Genomic DNA, 16,664 nt, shown 5'->3' with positions numbered 1-16,664 from the left:
ACCATCACTTTGTTGATTCAGATCGATCTTCTGAATTATTGGAGCAACAGTGACGTCCTTCATTGGCACAGCTTTGACTGAGTCTGATGCAATTTGATTTGTTGTAGTATCAAGTTGTCGAATGGCTGGTACACCAAGTTCAACACCATCTGGCCTCAGAGCTGAACCCTCACCAACCTGCACAAGAGGACTGTCATCCTGCAGTAAAGGGTTTTCTTGATACAGCAATTGCTCCTGAAATCCTGGCAACCAATCAGCTTGATCCAAAGGATCTGATACTGCTGTGGACTCGTATTGATCGATTGCCAATTCAGTATCGACTGTCTCTCCTACTGAGAAGGAGGATTTTTGAATTTGTGAAGATTGTGAGGAATTTTCTTCTTCCTCTTCAAAAGCATCTACAATTCTGGTCTCTTTACCCTTCTGTAAAAGACAGCAAATGGGAAAATGAGAATAGAAAGACTCGTGAAAAGTACGAACGAAATCAATAAGGGTAACAAAGATAAGAGTGTACCTTCAAAGCCAACCCTTTGTCACTAGAACTTTGCTTTTTGGTGAGCTTTCTTGTTGGTTGCTTTGTGGGAGTAGATGTTTCACTGACCTGTTTCTTAGGTCTACCAGTGGAAGGACTTCTGGAAACCTTTTGGCTCACACCTGATGTGATCTTGAGAGTTCGTGTCCGTGGCCTGGTTTCAGAGTCCTTAATCGATTCAGCTTTCCTTTTCCTGGTATTCCTACTGGGCACAGAGGATATGGGAACTGCTCCTGCATGAGGCACAATGGCCTTGGAGGGTTCATCAGGCAATCGAGCTGTTATCTCTGCTAAAGAAACAATATGATAAAGATTAGTAAAGTATGACTAATTGAACTAAAAACCAATGAATAAGCTGTGCTTACCAGCCTTATCTTGAAGGAATTTGTATTCAGGATCAAGCCTGTATAGGCAGTCTGAAAGTGAAGCACTGAAATAGAGGGCCCTCATAGTCGACCACCATTCATCAAAAGCAGGCAGGGTCGCTTTATTGATCTTGAAGTCAATAAACTGAAAGGCTTTGACACGTTGTTGAAAGTTGCTAACCATCAGGGATATCATCTGTGAGTCTTTGGCCTTAATGGTTGGCCTACTGGAGGCCATCTCAATGATGTTTGGGTGAACAAAAGGCATTGGAATGCCTTGTGCGAGGCCAAACTGCCTAGCATATTGACAAGGAGAGTAATTCTCGAAACCACAATTCCCAAAAGGAGTGTTATTCAGGGCAAAGCCCACTGGGATAAGTCTTGGAAGAAGAATGCTGGCCCAAAATAACCGTTTGGACTGAGTCATTTTCTCTACAAGTTGGGGAGAAGCTGGTGGAATGTCCTCAAAGCATGGCTTCAGTCTTTCTGATGCAAATTCGAATTTATCGAATGGACAGAACATAGGCCAATTCTTTTGGTTATTTTCATAAAAAAAGGTGAAATACCTTTGAAAGGAGGATTCCTCTGTTTGAGTGTGGAAGCCTAACAAATATTCAGCATAACTACGGCATGTTTGCAATGCCTCATCTGACCGAAGGGGGTTCTCCAGTTTAGGTTTTATTTGAGGGAAGTATGCATATAACCAAGCTTGAAAGATCCAGAAAGGACCACCACAAGAGTCCGCTATCTTTTTATCAACAAAGGTAAAAAGGCCTTTATACAGAGATCCTAAAACAAAAGGGGCAAGGGCCAACCTCTTTACTTGGGCCATACAAACGGCTAGGTTAAGGTATTCTTTGGTAACCCTAAGCCCAGGGACTGCCATAAGAAATCGACAAATCCAGAAAAGGTAAAATGCAACCTTCTCATGAAAGCAAGGCGCTGAGGCTTTGGCTTTAAAGTGAGTCTTAAGCCATTTCGAATAGCTAACCCCAGACGATGGAACAACAAATGGGGGATCATATGGATCAGGAGAAAGCAGAGCATTTACCTCACGGCCTAACGAAGGAAGGCCAGTTAAATGAGAGATATCCAGGACTGTCGGAGATAGCAAGCCACAATGAAGAATTAGGGTATTGGATGATTTGGACCAAAAACACGCTGCAGCAGCCAAGAGTTCAGAATTCATGTCCAAGGGATATTGTGAGAGCTCAATTGTCTCACGGATTCCCATTGTTTTCCAATCCTCGAAAAGGAACTTCATCATGCGCCTTACCCAATCTACCCATCCCATTTCAACGGTGTAAGGCCAAGAACGAAGGCAGGTGTTCTTACCCCAGCCTAACCATTCCAGCGACGGAAGCTGAAGGAGAAGTGGATCACGTTCCCCCACTGGGTAGACTTCTGGAAAGCCATCCGGGAGAACTGATGAAAAAATTGGACCCAATATGCAATGAGAACTGACATTATCGTCAGGAATCAGAACTTGAGTCTTCTGGTTTTGGCCAATCCCGTTTCGGTACGATTCAGGGAATCGGAAGGAATCCTCCGTCACTGACTCGGTGGCCGGATCTTCAACTGGGTCGCTGACGATCTGTAGTTTGGATTTCGGTGCCATTTGGGTTCGGAAGCTGTTCTAGGGTTCGAGAGCTGTTTCAACGTTCTGTGAGAAAAAGCACGATTCGTGCCCTAAATTTGAAGTACTCTGCCTTATATAGGTGGTGATTTGCTAAGCGAAATATTTACCAAAGTTAATATTTAACTCAGGTAAATAGGGGGGCATTGTTTACACCATAATTTAGTATTTAGTATATTATAATCGATTGGGTCAGAATGTTACACGTGTCAACGCATTTTAGACCGATTGATATAATGCAAATGCAATATGAAGCCTGTTAAGGAAAATGGACTGATCAAACGGTTGATATTCGACTGGACACGTGTCAGAATTTTGTATCACATGCGGATCGTGAGTCAGACGGTTAATGCAAGCAGGCAGTTGAAATAATTACAACGTTGGAAACATGTGAGATCATGGAGAAGTAACCGCCTCATGCAGATAGTGGAGCAAGAATAGGGAGCATGGAGCCAACTAATTCAAATCGAAGGAGGGAAGTCCGTATGATTTGAATTTCAAGTCGACAACAGCCTATAAATACAAGAAAGGAAGATATTTAGAGCCCCCAATCAATCGCCCAAAGGCTTCTACTTTTATCTGTACTTTACATTTCTTGCTCTAGGAGTAGCTTGTAATTTAACCGTCTGTTCGATTGTGTTCTCATAGTCGATTTGACTTCTACACCGAGGGATAATAAAGTCCATTTTGTTGTTCTTCTTCCATTTCCATTCACTTCATTAAGTTTGCTTCCAGAGAAGTCCTGAAATACGGCAATGAACCAAACTCCACCACCACAAACACCCACATTTCCAGCACACTTAGCAATCTCTAGTCGATTAGTCGACTATCAGTAAAACAGACAAACACCATCCAAGAACTTTTACCATTCTTATTAGTCCCAAGATCAGAACTAGTATAACATAACGAACAGGTGTTGTGCAGGGATGCACAGTACTATGTTGTGCACATTTGGACTGTTGATTTCGATAATCAATGGTCTGAATTGCCGAACAATTAGGCAGTTGAGATTACGTATAGCACCGTGTCATTTAGGTATGTAAAATAACTCACTGAATGCTACGTTGTGGCATGAATAATTGGGTAATTGGTTTTATCTTCATTGATCTCCCAATCCCAAATTCCAAAGTGCATAATTTGCACAGTTTTCTATTGATTCTTATTTAAGAAAAATTAGGGTAAGGCGGACAATTAGACAAAGAGTCACATTAGCTCGGCGAAGGTAGTTGACCCCTCAATTTTTTTCGAAAATAGTAATAATGGAGAGTAGTTTTCACATACATTTTCAACATTAAAAGGCAAAAAAAGAGTGTGAATATAAAAAAGAAAAGTTTAAAAATCATTTCTCATGCTAAGGCTCTACAAGCAATGATTGCTTGAAAAGAAAGAAAACTTATGAACTGACGTGTCACTTATTTCAAAAATCAATTACTCCGAGTATTTTTCAGTGGAACCCGGAGATGATGTTGTGCACCAGTGCACGGTATTGTGTACATTCGGATCGTCCGTTCGACAGTTCAACGGTACATATTTTATTTTGGCAATAAACAGCTCGGATGCTCGGATGGTGGAGACGAGATTTTGACCTTGAAATTGCCAAATAGACGGCCCGGATGTGCACAGTACCATCTCACGGTTCCTTTCAGTGGACCAGTAGTCTTTGTTTTACTTATACAATATATAATATAAAAGTCTTTATCAAAATTATTAAACAAATTAATTAGGTTATGAAAAAGCTAAAAAAGAAATATATTATGATAATAATTAGGTTAGCCGCATTAGACAATGTAATTATTACTGACAATTATAATTCACTGCCATTCTAATTCATGAATAAACAGGAGAGAACCTTCCACGTATAATGCAACAGAGAAGTAACCTAACAAAAAAGATAAAACCCACCTAATAACTTTGACCTGTACTCAAGCCAAAACCATGTTACGTACACATGTCAACTCACAACTATACTAATTCCTAAGGGAACACCGGCTCAAATTATGGGCGTGTAACATGGATGAGATTATCAATCGAAAAGAGAAATACAAACTAGCACTCCGGCCAACTAATTGGAAAACGACCAACAGAATGTCGGCGCGCCTTCACCGTCACTAACATAGACTCCACTCCAGGGCAAACCTCCGCTATCACGGCAGGCTTTTATATAGACATATTTACATATATTAAGTAAGGGTAATTAGATCTAGCTTTTTCAATTTTACTCTCTGTTTTTTTCTTGTAGCATGGACCTTAGTGTCCCATTCAATTGTCACATCTTATTTGCTTTACTTGAGAGTCTACACGTAGACATCACAGGCGTCTAGGTTCAGACACCACAAAGGATAAAAAGCGCTACAACCACCGCATGCTATGTGGGGTCCACTCTGAGCTCTGCACGGATGATTTAAACCGTTCAATAATTTTTTTTAAAAAAATCGAGTGGACATCTCAAAACATCAGTTTGCCGATATGTATAGGTGCTCGGATCAAGTTTCTTATCTTTGGAAAATCAAAAAAAAAAATGGAAAGATTGGTTTTCTGATGTACAGAAAGATGAGAAGCTTGATCTGAGCACTTAAACATATTGAATCAAGTTGATGATTTACAATGTCTACTCTTCTTTTTTTTAAATTATTGAACGACTCAAATTATCCGTGCGGATCCGGAGTGGGCCCTACAAGGCTTGCGTAGCCGGTTAGTGCATTTTGGTGCGGTTGTTGTAGACTTTCTAAGGAATTAAACACTTTTTATCAAAAAAAAAAGAAAAGAAAAGAAAGTACAACAGATGTCAAGCTTTACCCCACAACTACTTTCGTAAGTTTACTCCACCACGAATTTAGGGCCTGTTTAGCTATCAAATTATTTTCTTGTCATCTAACTTACTTAGTTTATACTTGAATCTAGACACAACAAATCTAAATCGGAACATAAAAACTAAAATAAGGCGTGTTTCACTAATTAAAATAGGTAATTAATTTTTTAAAATTAAAAATAATGTATTATAGTGAAAGAATGATCTGTCTTCTAAAATTAAAAAAACTTTTAAAAAATAAAAATATTAACAAAACAAGGCCTAAATACGATAATAAAAAAGTAAAGATGTAAAACCATGCAATGATTCTAGCAACTTCTCCTATAAAAACCACAACTCACTCAACCCCAATTCATTGCCTTGCCCCACACGATTATTACACCCACTTTTTCTTTTGTCTTTTGCCCCCATTGCCCCGCACCTTAAAACCTGTAACTATCTATTTAGATGTTCTAGCTTTTTTTCAACATTTCAATCTCGATCTGTTTATCACCTAGCTATAGCTTGGGCCAAAGTGTTCCCACATGGCTGCAGAGATACCTAGTCATATGAAGGCTTGGATGTATTACGACTACGGAAGCTTCACTGATGTCTTGAAATTTGAGACCAAAACAAGTGTACCGCAGGTGATCAAGGACGACCAGGTACTTGTTAAGGTTGTCGCTGCGGCACTTAATCCGGTCGATACTGCCAGAATGATGGGGTTTTTCAAGGCCACCGACTCTCCTCTTCCTGTAAGTATATACTTTCCTCTCTCTCTCTCTCTCTCTCTCTCTCTCTCTCTCATACAACCCCTTCTTTCTTTTGTGTAGTTTCATTGTAATAAGTAGATGTAAGTGAAAGTTATATATCGTCCAGGATTCCTGGGGTCCAATTCGGTCTAGTTTGGCCTTTCGTGAGCTCAGGATCGTATGATCGAAACCTTTTGTTTTGTAGAACAAGTAAATTGCCCACCTAAAAAAACTTGCTTGATTGACTATAGCTCCATTAACAAACCAGATTTGTGATCAGTCGATATATATTTCTTTTTGCGCAAATTTGTTTTGTTTATGAAGTGTCGATGTTCGATCAAACTAGTTTTGTTGCATGAATGATCTAGATGATGTTGGGTACACCCAAGAGGAGTGTGAGTGTATTGTAGGGGATTATTCCCCCTTGATATATATGTGCACTGTGTACATTGTGTAGGGTGTGGCTGAGTGATGAGACAGTGAGAGGGTAAGGGAGTGTGAGACGGTTGAGAGCTCTCCCAACGGGGTGCGGGGCTCCTCGGAGAGTCTCGGAGAGACTGTCGGAGAGCCACCAGAGTGAGGGAGAGAGAGAGGAGAGGAGAGAGGGATGCCGGTTTGTGGCTCCCGGGAGAGGTTTTTTCATGTATATTGTATTTATTTTGTGTATAATACAATTACGGAGTTTTTCCTCGAATCTCTTGTGTTTGTGCTTGGTTTGTTTGCGTGCTTGTGCCGGGGTGCGGATTAGAGGGTCGGGGTCACGACCCAACAGTTGAAGATTGAGCCTTAACGAAATGAAAAATTCTTATTGTTGTTATGAGCCTATAGTGGATTCATGAAAACCAAAACTAGACCAAATTGGACTACTGGGACACTTGACGTGAGTGAGTTTCATCTGAATTCGGATCGTCCATTTTTTAAGGACTGACTGATTAGCTTGATTTTGCATAAATAATTCGTATCATCAAAATAAGTCTATGATGAGTAGATATGAGTTTGTGATACTGGATTTTACTGATGGGAAGGAAGAAAATTAATTAAAAAGGATAAAGCTCACCACCCAAGTTAGAAAATCAGCGGGATACAGAATAACATCACTCGAGGATTTAACGAGAGATACAAGGTTAGGAATTGCTCACCACTCTAAGGAATCCACCTAAGAGATACAGAAACGGAGAACTCGCCACCTATCAGAATCCATCAAATGATAAGAGTTAATAAGAAGATAAACTTCTCACTAGCCAAATGTAATTTTAATTCAACACTCAAAAACTACTCACTTCATTCACCACATAAGTTTAAATATATAACTAGTTAAAAAGACACTTACATTTTGTAGGCAAAACTTTGACTACTACAATCTAGGAAGACTCTTAATGAAAATGCACGCGTGACTAAAAATAACTAAGAAGATTCATACATATTTTGATTAAAAACCAAAGAGACACTTTGACTTGAAAACTAAAAAGACACTAGAATATTAATAACGCAGACACATGTTATCCATATAATTGCCACGTATATTACCCACGTAACTACGATGTCATCGAAGATATGCTTCGGTGTCAGTTTGACCAAGAAATTTTCTTATTTAATAATTAATACTATTGACTATTCAATATAGAACGATAATATACTCATGCAAATTCTTAAGGCAAACGTAAATGGTAGCAAAAGACTTGTGAATGATTTGCAATTTTAAAAAATACAATTGTCGCAACATTCTAGTTGAGTATCATGTAAAAGTTACAAAAGAATAGCATTTTCCTTAATATGTGTTTAATATAAATGTGTTTTTTTTTTTGACGGTGAGTGGTGTCTGGATCAGCTTATGCGCTTCTCAACCATTCCACTCCCAGTCGGGTGAAAGTGAAAATAAACACAATTGTGGAGTAATTTTCTGATAATTCCATTCATCGTAGTTGTACAATATATATAGTACAAACATTAACAAGGAAAGAATACAAGATTACATGGAAGGAAAGAATACAAAATTACATGGAAATATTCTACACTTATGGCATAAAATAAGATTACACAATTAAGGATATTGACCAAATCAAATATTGACCAAATCATATCCTTCATTCTAGCACTCCCCCTCAAGTTGGAGCATGTATATCGCACATGCCTAACTTGTGTAAAGAGTGACTAAAAACACTGCTGGCAACAGCTTTGGTAAGGACATCGGCTAGTTGGTCTGCAGACTTCACAAACGGGAAAGCAATGATTCCGGCTTCAAGTTTTTCTTTAATGAAGTGCCTATCAATTTCCACATGCTTCGTCCGATCGTGTTGGACTGGATTATGAGCAATCTCTATAGCAGAAGTGTTGTCACAATACAGCTTCATTGTCTCCTGAGAGTGAATACCAATATCCTTAAGCAAGTTCCTCAACCATAGTAACTCACATACTCCAAAAGCCATGCCTCTATATTCAGCTTCTGCACTTGACCTTGCTACCACCTGTTGTTTTTTACTCCTCCAAGTCACAAGGTTGCCCCCTACAAAAGTAAAGTATCCTGATGTAGATTTTCTGTCGTCAGATGAACCAGCCCAATCTGCATCAGTGTAACCTTCTACCTTCAAGTGATTATTCTTGCTGAACAATAACCCTTTACCCGGAGCAGACTTTAAATATCGCAATATGCTTTCCACAGCATCCATGTGAGGTTTACGAGGATCATGCATAAACTGACTTACTACGCATACTGAATAAGCAATATCTGGCCTAGTATGGGACAAGTAAATTAATTTTCCCACAAGTCTCTGGTATCTTGCTTTATCAGTAGAAGTTGCATGTAAACAATTAAACAACTTGTGATTTTGTTCAATAGGGGTATTTGCATGCTTACATCCAAGCATACCTGTTTCAGTTAACAAGTCAAGAACGTATTTTCGTTGAGATAAGAAAATACCATTCTTTGAGCGGGCTACCTCGATTCCGAGAAAGTATTTTAAATCTCCAAGTTGTTTCATTTCAAACTCTAAGGCCAAGTGTCGTTGTAAGCTCTCAATTTCTTCTTGATCATGTCCTGTCACCACCATGTCATCAACATATATAATCAAAGCAGTAATTTTACCCATTCGATGCTTTAAAAACAACGTATGGTCTGAGTTGCTTTGTTTATATCCGAAGCTCTTCATAGACTTGGTAAATCTATTTTATGATCACTCAAATGAAAAGTAGTACGATGGCTTTTTGCTTTCACACAAGTTTCGCAAATAAAATCTGAAAGATTACATCCATGAAACAAGGATGGAAATAATCTCCTAAGATAGCCAAAGGAAGGATGTCCCAATCTCCTATGCCATAACCAAATTTCCTCTTTTTTTTTATTCATCGAATCTCCATTTACCACAAGAGCGTGCCCTTTTTTATCGGATTGTTGGAATCCATCTTCAAGATAGTACAATCCGCCCATTTGTCTACCACTGCCAATCTTCTCCCGAGTATGGATGTTCTGAAAGACACAGTGAGTAGGAAAAAATAGAGCAACACAATCATGAGATTTGGCTAATTGATTCACAGAGAGAATATTACAATTTAACAACGGCACAAATAAGACATCATGGATTTTTAACGTGGAAGATAATGGAACTGTACCAACTCCAATAACTGCAGATGATACATCATTAGCAGTGGTGATAGTGGCTTTGGAACATTTAGGAGATAAATGACTAAACTTATAACGATCACAAGTCATATGGTCTGTTGCGCCAGAGTCAATTATCCAATTACTATTTCCAGTAAAAGACATACCAGACTTAGCAGTGAATGCAAGGGTTGTGGCTAGATTTGCTTTTGGATCAGAGTTCGCCTCCTTATGAGATGCCTTCTTACCCTTTGGATGCCATTCTGGATACCCATGAAGTCGGAAACACGTGTCCACCGTATGACCAGTATCATTACAGTGAGTACATTTTTGATCTTTCTTTGAGATGGTCATCTTCCGAGAAACCATTACAGTCCCTTCTCCAATATTTTCTCCAAGCATAGCATCTTGGCGATTAGCTTCCGAACACACTATAGCATAAGCTGCCTGTATATCAGGAAGTGGTTTTGTAGACAGTACACGACCTCGAACCCCATCTAAATGAGGATCAAGACCAGCCAAAAACTTATACACCCGTTCGGAATTAACCTTTGTGGTGTATATGGCAATATCATTAGCACACTCCATAATACATGCATCAATATCATCAAGTTCCTGCCATATTTTCTGTAGTTTGCCAAAGTAAGAAATAACAGAACCTCCATTCTGGCGGACAGAAAATACCTCACAATGAAGTTGATAGGCTTTTGACGCATCTTGATCAACCGAATACGTATTTTTAACTACCTCCCATATCTCCTTTGCCGTAGACAATCGAAGAAAGAGAGACCGAATATCCTTTGTCATCGCATCAAGAAGCCAAGATTTGACCAAACAGTTTTCATCCTCCCATTCTTCATACTCTTCAGACTTTTTATTTGATGGAGCAGCCTTGGTACCCGAAATATAACCCCAACGTTTTCTCCCACGGATTTTATTTCGGGCATTCAAAGACCACTCCACATAATTGGTACCGTCCAGCCGTTCCGAAGTGATGAGAGAGGATGTTTCCGGCATATGGAGACCAGACACAATAGTCGAAGATTCGTTCTTCTTTGGTGATTTAGCACCACTTACTTCAGCCATGACGGCACTAAAAGAAAATTTTGCAGCGGAATGATATGAACAGAAACACCAACAATTGTGAATACAGGACCTACTTCAATTCCTAGAGTTTAAGAAAAGGAGATTGAAGGTGGCTCTGATACCATGAAAATAAACACAATTATGGAGTAATTTTCTGATAATTCCATTCATCGTAGTTGTACAATATATATAGTACAAACATTAACAAGGAAAGAATACAAGATTACGTGGAAATATTCTACACTTATGGCATAAAATAAGATTACACAATTAAGGATATTGACCAAATCAAATATTGACCAAATCATATCCTTAATTCTAGCAGAAAGGCAGATCATCCATGTCGGAATTAGCGAATTCACAAGAGATTTCTCTCTTACAGCATGACCCCCATGAAATGTCAAGTTTCAAACTTAGAAATGTCTGAGTTTATATCTCATCAACGGCAAGACTGTGCGTGTTGTATTTTTTTTCTGAATTCTGTGTCCCATTTGGCAGACTATTCCTGGCTTCGATGTGGCTGGAGTGGTGGTCAAGGTGGGACCCCAAGTGAAGCAACTCAAGGAAGGAGATGAAGTGTATGGGAACATAAACGAGAAACCTTTAGAAGATACCAAACAGTTTGGCTCACTGGCAGAGTACACAGCAGTAGAAGAGAAGCTACTGGGCCTGAAGCCCCAAAACCTGAGTTTTCCTGAAGCTGCTGGGCTTCCACTTGCCATCGAGACTGCTTATCAAGGCCTTGAACGATGTGGGCCCTTAGATGGTAAATCTGTTCTTGTTTTGGGAGGTGCTGGTGGGGTTGGAACTCTTGTCATTCAGGTATTACTATTATGGTCCTCTGTTCTCTTCTTGCTATTACGCAAATTCTTTTCTCTTCACTTCTTGAGACGGTACATCGATCCAGGCTTAAGTCTGGTAATTGCTTGATTTGCGTGGGACGATTACTTGGCTCGGGATTAATTAGGACGAGGGACGAGTCCCGAAAAACCTACTGTCATCTATCACCCATTGTAGAATGATAGTACAAGTTTTGAAACTTTATAAATCGGAGAAAATGCTAACATCCGCCCTAAAGGCGGATGATTATGGGTAATTTGACACCAGTTATTAGTGCTTGTTAAATTACTCAACTCCTGTCTTACCAATGAAATACTTTTCAACTCACCAGTTGTCTATTCATTGCTTTGCTGATATCGTAAGCATGATATGTGTGAAACCGACTGTATGTGTTTCTAGGTATCCCATGAATTACACTTGTTTTTATGTACTTCTAGTAGAAGTTTTGCATACTTAATTTGGAATCCTTACAACTTCTAACAGTAAGATAAGCATTGTCAACTGATAACCTAAGCTCATCATTTATCAGCATCTTTTTCAGACAACAGTTTCTTAATTTGCTATCTTCTCCTGGAAATTTTATTTTCATCTTTTATCTAGACATAGTTGTGCCTTAGAAGTATTTCGTAAATTCGTTTAATTTGCACATCTAGAGATTAATTTCTAGAATATGTATTCTTTCCCTTAATTTAATTAACCCATGCATTCTTTGTTTTCTTTTTTTCCCTAGCTTGCAAAGCATGTGTTTGGTGCTTCTAGAGTAGCAGCTACATGTAGCACTGGGAAGCTAGAGTTTTTGAAGAGCTTGGGTGTTGATTTGGCCATTGATTACACCAAAGAGAACTTCGAAGACCTACCAGAGAAGTTTGATGTCGTATTTGATGGAGTTGGTAAGATTAATCTAAATCTTTTCTGGTAACCCGGAACCTATATATCTTGGGTAGGGCAATGGACCATGGCCGGCCTAAGTTTTAAGGCCCAAACCAAATAATTTTTAAGTGGTCTTGGAACTATGTGGTGTTCCAACACTTTCAAACATTGAGATATTTCTATGGGGTTCATGTACTTAGTCGTGGTTCTTGACCTGACAAGAATATATATGTGACATTGAAGAATCGATCTATGTACAAAAATCTTGAGTTTGGACAATCACCTGGATGATTCATCATTGTCAAATTTCAAGCGCCGAGGCTCCACTTGGTTGTGTCCTAGGAGCACTTGTTGACATAGGAATTCGGGTTTACACTTGATCCTAGTAACAACTATGAATGTTAGAATCTAGTATATATTTTTGCTTTTGCTTCTGATTTGCAAATTCATGTTTTCTTATAAATGTGTACGGTGATGGAGCCAAAAAATTAATTAAGATTGTTTCATGGTTAATTTAAACAGGGCAATGTGACAAGGCAGTGAAGGCGATAAAAGAAGGCGGGAAAGCCATTTCAATAATTGGTAAAATCACCCCTCCTGCTCTCCAAGTTGTTGTGACTTCAGATGGATCTGTCTTAGAAAAATTGAACCCTTTCTTGGAGAGTGGAAAGGTGAAGCCAATAGTTGACCCTAAGGGCCCGTTCCCATTCTCCCAGGCCGTTGAAGCATTTTCGTATCTCAAAACTCGCAGAGCTACCGGAAAAGTGGTCATATATCCAATCCCATAAAATGCGCATGTAACTAGAAGTTTTCATTAATAAGTTTCAATTCCGTTTGTGGTTTATGTGCTAAATACTAGTTGAAATAAGCTGATTACCTAGATGCAAGCAAGTGGATGCTTTTGGCTTCAGCTTTGCAACAAATAAGCAAGCTTAATATGTTGTTCAGCTTCAAATGGTGATCATGCACTTCTTGTTGTACAGGGTATCAGGATATGCATAATTTGAAGAGTTTGTTCTTTTACATGTGAATTGTTTTTTTTTTTTTTTTTTGCCTTTTGTCCATAAACTGTTTAAGGTAATAAGTTTTTTAAGTATACCAAACACAAGAGTTAGTATGTGATAACTAAACAAGAAAATTAGATTGAAGACTGTTTGCATAATCTTTAAACAATATCAGACTCGGCTAGACAAGTGCCACATGCATATTGAGTAATTGGGAAGAAACTGGACCTAATATATATTGAATAAATCAAACCCATTTGGACACTTAAGCTGCAAGTGATGAGGTATTCAATTTCAATTTGTGGGTGATGAGTTATTCAATTTTATTGGGCCGTCCATGACTTAACAACTTTCACCCTTAGGTATGAACTTCATGGGCTCCATTCTGCGGGGACTTAATCTTTTTGCATCCAAACTCTCCCTTATTTATGATCTACTACTCTATAGCTTTATTTTTTTTTTCCTCAAACGAAAATTTCTATAGCTTTATATTTTTTTTCGTCAAACGAAAATTTCTATAGCTTTATATTTGAACAAACGCATTCATTGCGTTCATTCCATCAACTGAGAGCCATCCATCTCACTCCATCATCTAACCACCTTGCCACAGACTTGCCAGTTGCCCCCCATCCACTTCCACCATTGCTTCTCCAGAGTCACTTTAAAATTTTTCCTACTTCATCAAGAGTAATCCATGCAAGCCCACTAATCGCGCCGTCAACTTTGATACCACTTGATAGGAGTTTGTACGATGTTTGATTCCTGACCGTGTGTAAGGCTCAATCCCTTAAAGAGAAACAGAGAAACTGCAGGATTTACACCATATATATCACTTGCAGGCTTGCAACCAAATATAGATTGAAAGTAAAATGACGGTCAATGACGTGTTTTGATAATTAATACCCACTAAGGATATGCTGAGAACATTTGTTAATGTTGAAAATGTCATTGACGGGTATTAATTATCAAAACACGTTCTGAGCCGCCATTTTCCCCACATTAAATGAACTTAGACCCATTTAAAAGATAAAGTCTATAAGGGATGACTCATCTAGTATTCCCATATAGGTATAATAAGACCCAACATTTATCATGTTTATATTCACGAACCTTGACAATCACATGTCCTAACGTACCATTTACACTCCTTTTTTTTTTTGTCTTCATTATAAACAAGTGCAAAGATAATGTTGAAAACTTGAAATTTCATATGAATTCAGACAATATATAGATGAAGATCACTTCCCGTTTATAAGTAGAATACGAGAATATTTTCAAAATCTATGCCAAAATTAGGGGACACAACACAAATGAATTTTATCAGATAATTATCGACTACATTAGGATAATAGGATTCTTCCATTATAGTTTTCATTTTAAAACTTGGTGGGGTAGTATGTTTATTGAAGAGATTAGACGAATAATAGCGAGATGACTAATTTAAAATTTTATTTTGTGAAAACAAATAATGGAAGCTGTTGGTTGGTATAATATCATTTCAGTGGATATTCTTTCCATTAATTGAATTTGGTTTGCTACTTAATTAGGATTGAGGTTCAGTTCATCGCTGTCATAGCTGACTCATCAAATTAAATGGATTGCGTAAAACTATCTATTTTGCGTAAATGTGAAAGTCAGTGGGTCAATTGACCCCACTTGACCTATTGTAGTTCTGGGAAAAAATTTCAATGCCAAGAGCGTATACATTGTGTCCGGTCGGCGCATCTGAATCGTCCAATGCGTTTTTGAAAGACTCGGATTTGGAGAGAGAAAGTGTTGGGGAGAGAGGATAGAGAGAATTTCAATCCGAACTGTCCAAAAATGTATTGAATGGCTCAAATGTACCGAGTGAATGGGACATACCCATTCCGTACCGAAAAATTTCTCGTAGTTCTGCCCATGCTGAGAAGATGTTAGAATACAGTCATACAGATCAAAGAAAGAAAAGATGTTGCAATGGTATATTCTAGAAAAACACTCAGATGGATTTCGATGGGGATTCATTTCGAGTCGGTCCTCTCGTCAATCATTCAAAATCTATTTTTTTTAGAATAATCCAAGGAATATATTTTACGTAGAAAAAATCAGGTTAATTAGACATTCGTAATCAAGTAGTAAATCATACGCGTTTATTTTATAAGTAGGTCATCGTGATGAATTATATGGGTCATCTATTTCTTTCACAATTTAAATATCAATAAATATTCTATCTAACTTAATTTTCACATGAATGAGAGTGTCCATCAGTTTTTTTTCCCCAAGAGCTTCCGAAAACGGCACTATTTGGGGACAAATAATTTCCACGCGCACAGATCCATTTGGAAACCATTTTGAACCTCACAAAGTTGATTTGAAACCGTTCATTTTATTTAAAACATCATTTTATTGGTTAATTCTGGAATAAATTTGATGCTTCAAATCGTACACGCCGCTACCAATATTCCCCTGAACAAAATAAGCGGCTCCGATCATTTGTATGCGCGGGCTCACGTCTACACCCGTATCGTTTCTGCTCGGAAAATAGTGTCAAACAGTTATACTACTAGTGTTAGTAATAATTAGTCCCGATACATAGGATCCTCTTGTTAGGGAATTCGGGTGATCTGGCGGTTGGAACATCAGAATATCTAGTAGTTATGATAACACTATTCTATAACGTAAGTACATCACAGCGATTGGTTACTGTCTTATTTCTTTTTGCGAAAATGCTATGCCCACGCGGAGCTAGCCCAGTACTATAGGTTCCGCACGGAGAATTCGAGCCATTGAATAATTTTTATTTAAAAAAAAAAAAAAAACGAGTGTCGGATTACAGATTTTTTTTTGGTGTGGGACCCGTAGAGGGCCCCGTGTGGCCGTCGGTGCAAGGTCAGTCGGTACGTCCACCGTCGGTGGCTGTAGAAGTCTTTTTGTGAACGAGATTTGTTATCGTTAACAATTTCCCAAGTACGTATTGAGAAGTTGATGTTCCTACTAACCATCTTAATCATTTGACTTAATTTGATCAAGATTGCCCTGCTGTCCTACGACTCCTACCTACTAGCTACCCAAACTTTCTACTTTCTTCCTATACTGGTACTGGTAGTTTGTTTGCTGAGCAATGTTCTTGATACTGTATTTTTACACCAATGTTCTTGATACCGTATTTTTACACCGCATTTTTTACGAGGAAGAGAAAGGCCTTCCCGTGCCATAC

General features: G+C 38.5%; 1 protein-coding gene across 1 annotated transcript; it reads left to right on the top strand.

Annotated features, from left to right (window-relative positions):
* The first annotated feature begins 5,696 nt into the window (after positions 1-5,696).
* LOC131298887 (2-methylene-furan-3-one reductase-like) lies at positions 5,697-13,487 on the top strand. Its single transcript, XM_058324387.1, has 4 exons — positions 5,697-6,076; positions 11,253-11,576; positions 12,325-12,484; positions 12,987-13,487. The coding sequence occupies exons 1-4, from the start codon at positions 5,867-5,869 to the stop codon at positions 13,250-13,252; spliced, it is 960 nt and encodes a 319-aa protein (XP_058180370.1). The 5' UTR covers positions 5,697-5,866; the 3' UTR covers positions 13,253-13,487.
* Positions 13,488-16,664: the final 3,177 nt, after the last annotated feature.

Source organism: Rhododendron vialii, chromosome 8a (assembly GCF_030253575.1).
Source record: "Rhododendron vialii isolate Sample 1 chromosome 8a, ASM3025357v1".
Classification (NCBI taxonomy): domain Eukaryota; kingdom Viridiplantae; phylum Streptophyta; class Magnoliopsida; order Ericales; family Ericaceae; genus Rhododendron; species Rhododendron vialii.
Note: the sequence above shows the minus strand (reverse complement) of the source record. Positions and strands in the feature narration are given on the sequence as shown.